The 2676-nt window shown below is 40.0% G+C and overlaps 1 protein-coding gene across 2 annotated transcripts in view; it reads right to left on the bottom strand.

The window, feature by feature from the left end:
• Positions 1-2676, bottom strand: part of LOC102210920 (ras-related C3 botulinum toxin substrate 1-like) — a 5267-nt gene that overhangs the window by 2003 nt on the left and 588 nt on the right. The window contains exons 2-4 of one of the 2 annotated variants that reach the window (XM_005734657.1): positions 2170-2241; positions 1399-1567; positions 846-908 (exon numbers count right to left, since the gene is read on the bottom strand). In XM_005734657.1, coding sequence (XP_005734714.1) covers positions 846-908; positions 1399-1567; positions 2170-2241 — 304 coding nt within the window. The remainder of the gene's footprint in view (positions 1-845; positions 909-1398; positions 1568-2169; positions 2242-2676) is intronic. The other variant, XM_005734658.1, reaches the window with a different exon arrangement.

Below are 2676 nucleotides of genomic sequence, written 5' to 3'. Positions count from 1 at the left end.
ATGAGTTTTTTGGGTTCATTGAGAACATGGTTGTTGTTCAATAATAAAATTATTCCTCAAAAATACAACTTGCCTAATAATTCTGCACTCCCTGTAGACTCTTGGTGGGGATTTGAATGGTTGCCTCCAAGTTAGATAAAGTTCCTTCCATATATTTTCTGTCACTTGTCCAGACCTCCCACCCCAAAGCCACCTCCTCAGGCTTATCTGTGGGGAACACCTAGGCATTTCCAAGCTGACCAAGAAATGTAATCTCTTCAGTGTGTCCTGGATCTACTCCAAGGCAGTACATCCCTGGAAGAGTTTGTCCACGAGGCACCCTGGAGGCATCTTAGTCAGATTGCCTTAACTACCTCAGTTGACTCCTTTTGATGTAGAGGAGTGGCAGCTTTACTCTGAGTCACTCCCAAACGACTAAACTCTGCACACTATCTCTAAGGGTGAGGCTAGCCTTCAAAGAAAGCTCATTTCTGCTGCTAAAATCTGCAATCTCATTCTTTCAGTCACTACGCAAGCTTGTGACGATAGGTGAAGGCAGGGACACAGAATAGTAAGTCTGCAGCTTTGCTTTCATGCTCAGCTCTCTTCACTACAACAGACAGGTACAGTGTCCATATCTGCAGACACTTCACCCATTATGTGACATTTTCAAAATTTCCACTCTTTAACATGTCAGGATCCTTCAGGCAATATTACTGTATTTTTCTATTATTGATCAGGTTTCCATCTACAGAACAGGCATAAAATGAGTAAACATCATGGTACTGACACTGAGAGCTGGACTAGTAAAACCTAAACAAGCTAACCCCATCAAAAAATCTTTCCATAATACAGCCACTGCTCACCTTATGACGGACGTTTTCATACGAGGTACAACACACGAGCGAAAAGCAGATAAGAAAAATGTCCTGGTAAGACAAAGAAACAAAGCAGTCAGAACCTAATCTCTTTGTATTTTGCAAAAAAATTTGTGCAGCAATTTATTTAAATGTGCATGCATACACTTGTGGAGTTTACATACTCTGATTATGAACATGACTGTCATGGTAATTTGGGGCTTTTAGTATTTCTTGGAACTGTTATTTTCCAAAGTGGAATGACTGTACAGCATAGGTCTTTGGATACTGGCTGTCTTTTCTTATATTCCCCATCAAGGGGATCCCACACTGCTTTAATAATGTTCTGTCAGGAAAGGTTTCTTGACAACCGCCCTTTAACTGAGGTAATTTCTGATGAGGCTTTGGTGAATGGCCGATGGATCATCCCTTGAGTTAGGTGCCTTTTTTATTCCTGAATGATTCACGAGTCAGTGTTAAATGGCTTAAGATATAGCCAAACTACAAAAAAAGAAACATTTCTCTAAAGAAATGAGGCAAGGCTCAAGTACTGTAAGTGGACTTTAACACAGCATTGTGATCTTTTTTTTTGTATGTGATCTTTTTTTTGTACCGTCTGTGAGTAAGAAAGTGGGCGAAGTTTGTCATAGTCTGCTTGTCCTGCCGTATCCCAGAGAGCCAGGGTCACTGGGTTCCCATCCACCATAACATTGGAAGAGTAGTGGTCGAACCTGACAGAAGTGACGAAGTGTGAATGAGCTAAACTTAGTTTAATATAAACTGTTAAAACATTACCTCTACTAAAATTTAAAAAACAAAAGAGACACAGAACCTAAATGGAAATCAACCTTTCCTCTTATTTATTTTGCCCTTTAGCGGCTTCTGCTCTCTAAAGAAATATTCACTCATTTTTTAAATCTAACTGAACCAAAAGCCTGTGTATCATCCCACAGTTACAGTAATGAGGATCAGCACTTTCCACAGCTGAAACAGAATCAGATTAGGTGGAGTTTCCTCATAACTTTCTGTAACACATATTTTTCTTGGCTAGTTACACTCTCGACCTGTCCAGGATGTACCCCACCTCTTGACCTATGACAGCTGGGATTGGCTCCAGCCCTGATAAGGATAAACAGAAGTGGATGGATCGATGGATGGATTGTTAGAGTGAACTGCTGTGATTGTTGCCTCTTCCACAAGCCAAGCTCTCACATTACATGATTCTGCAACATGATCCCAGCTTGATCATGAAGTGAAGAGGATGATTGATTACTGACTGCTAGTCTTGCATAAATAAATAAATGTTCACTGCACTGCACTTTTGGATACTCACACCGAGGGGATTTCCTCTCCCGGAAAGGCATTGGTGGTGTAGCTGGCGAGCAGACAGGTCTTACCCACTCCTCTGTAAGGGAGAAGAGGCTGGATTAGCATTTATTGGGGAAAGGGAAAAAAAAACAAAACAAACAAAAAAAAACAACACAATCGTATGAAATGAGGAGACTGCACCTTTTGCATGGCTGGGGTCAGGTCAGTACCAGTTGTGTTACTTTTCTAAATTCCTGATCGATCTAATCATTTGTAATGTGCAATGCCTTGAAACAGTATTTGTACACCCTGAACTTTTCCACAATTTGCCATGTTACAATGACAAAATGAAAGGGATTTTATGTGATATACCAGCAAAAAGTAGTGCGAAATTGCTTCCATAGTAGTCTACATAATATTGTACATTTAAAAATATCTTAATCTAACATACAATGTGTCATAATAGAATTTTCCATTCTGAAAACACCATCACCAAAACAAAGGAATCCATCAGACATAGTACTACACGTTG

Source organism: Pundamilia nyererei, unplaced genomic scaffold (assembly GCF_000239375.1).
Source record: "Pundamilia nyererei isolate P.nyererei 1_Seehausen unplaced genomic scaffold, PunNye1.0 scaffold00059, whole genome shotgun sequence".
NCBI lineage: Eukaryota > Metazoa > Chordata > Actinopteri > Cichliformes > Cichlidae > Pundamilia > Pundamilia nyererei.
This window is presented reverse-complemented; position numbering and strand designations above follow the sequence as displayed.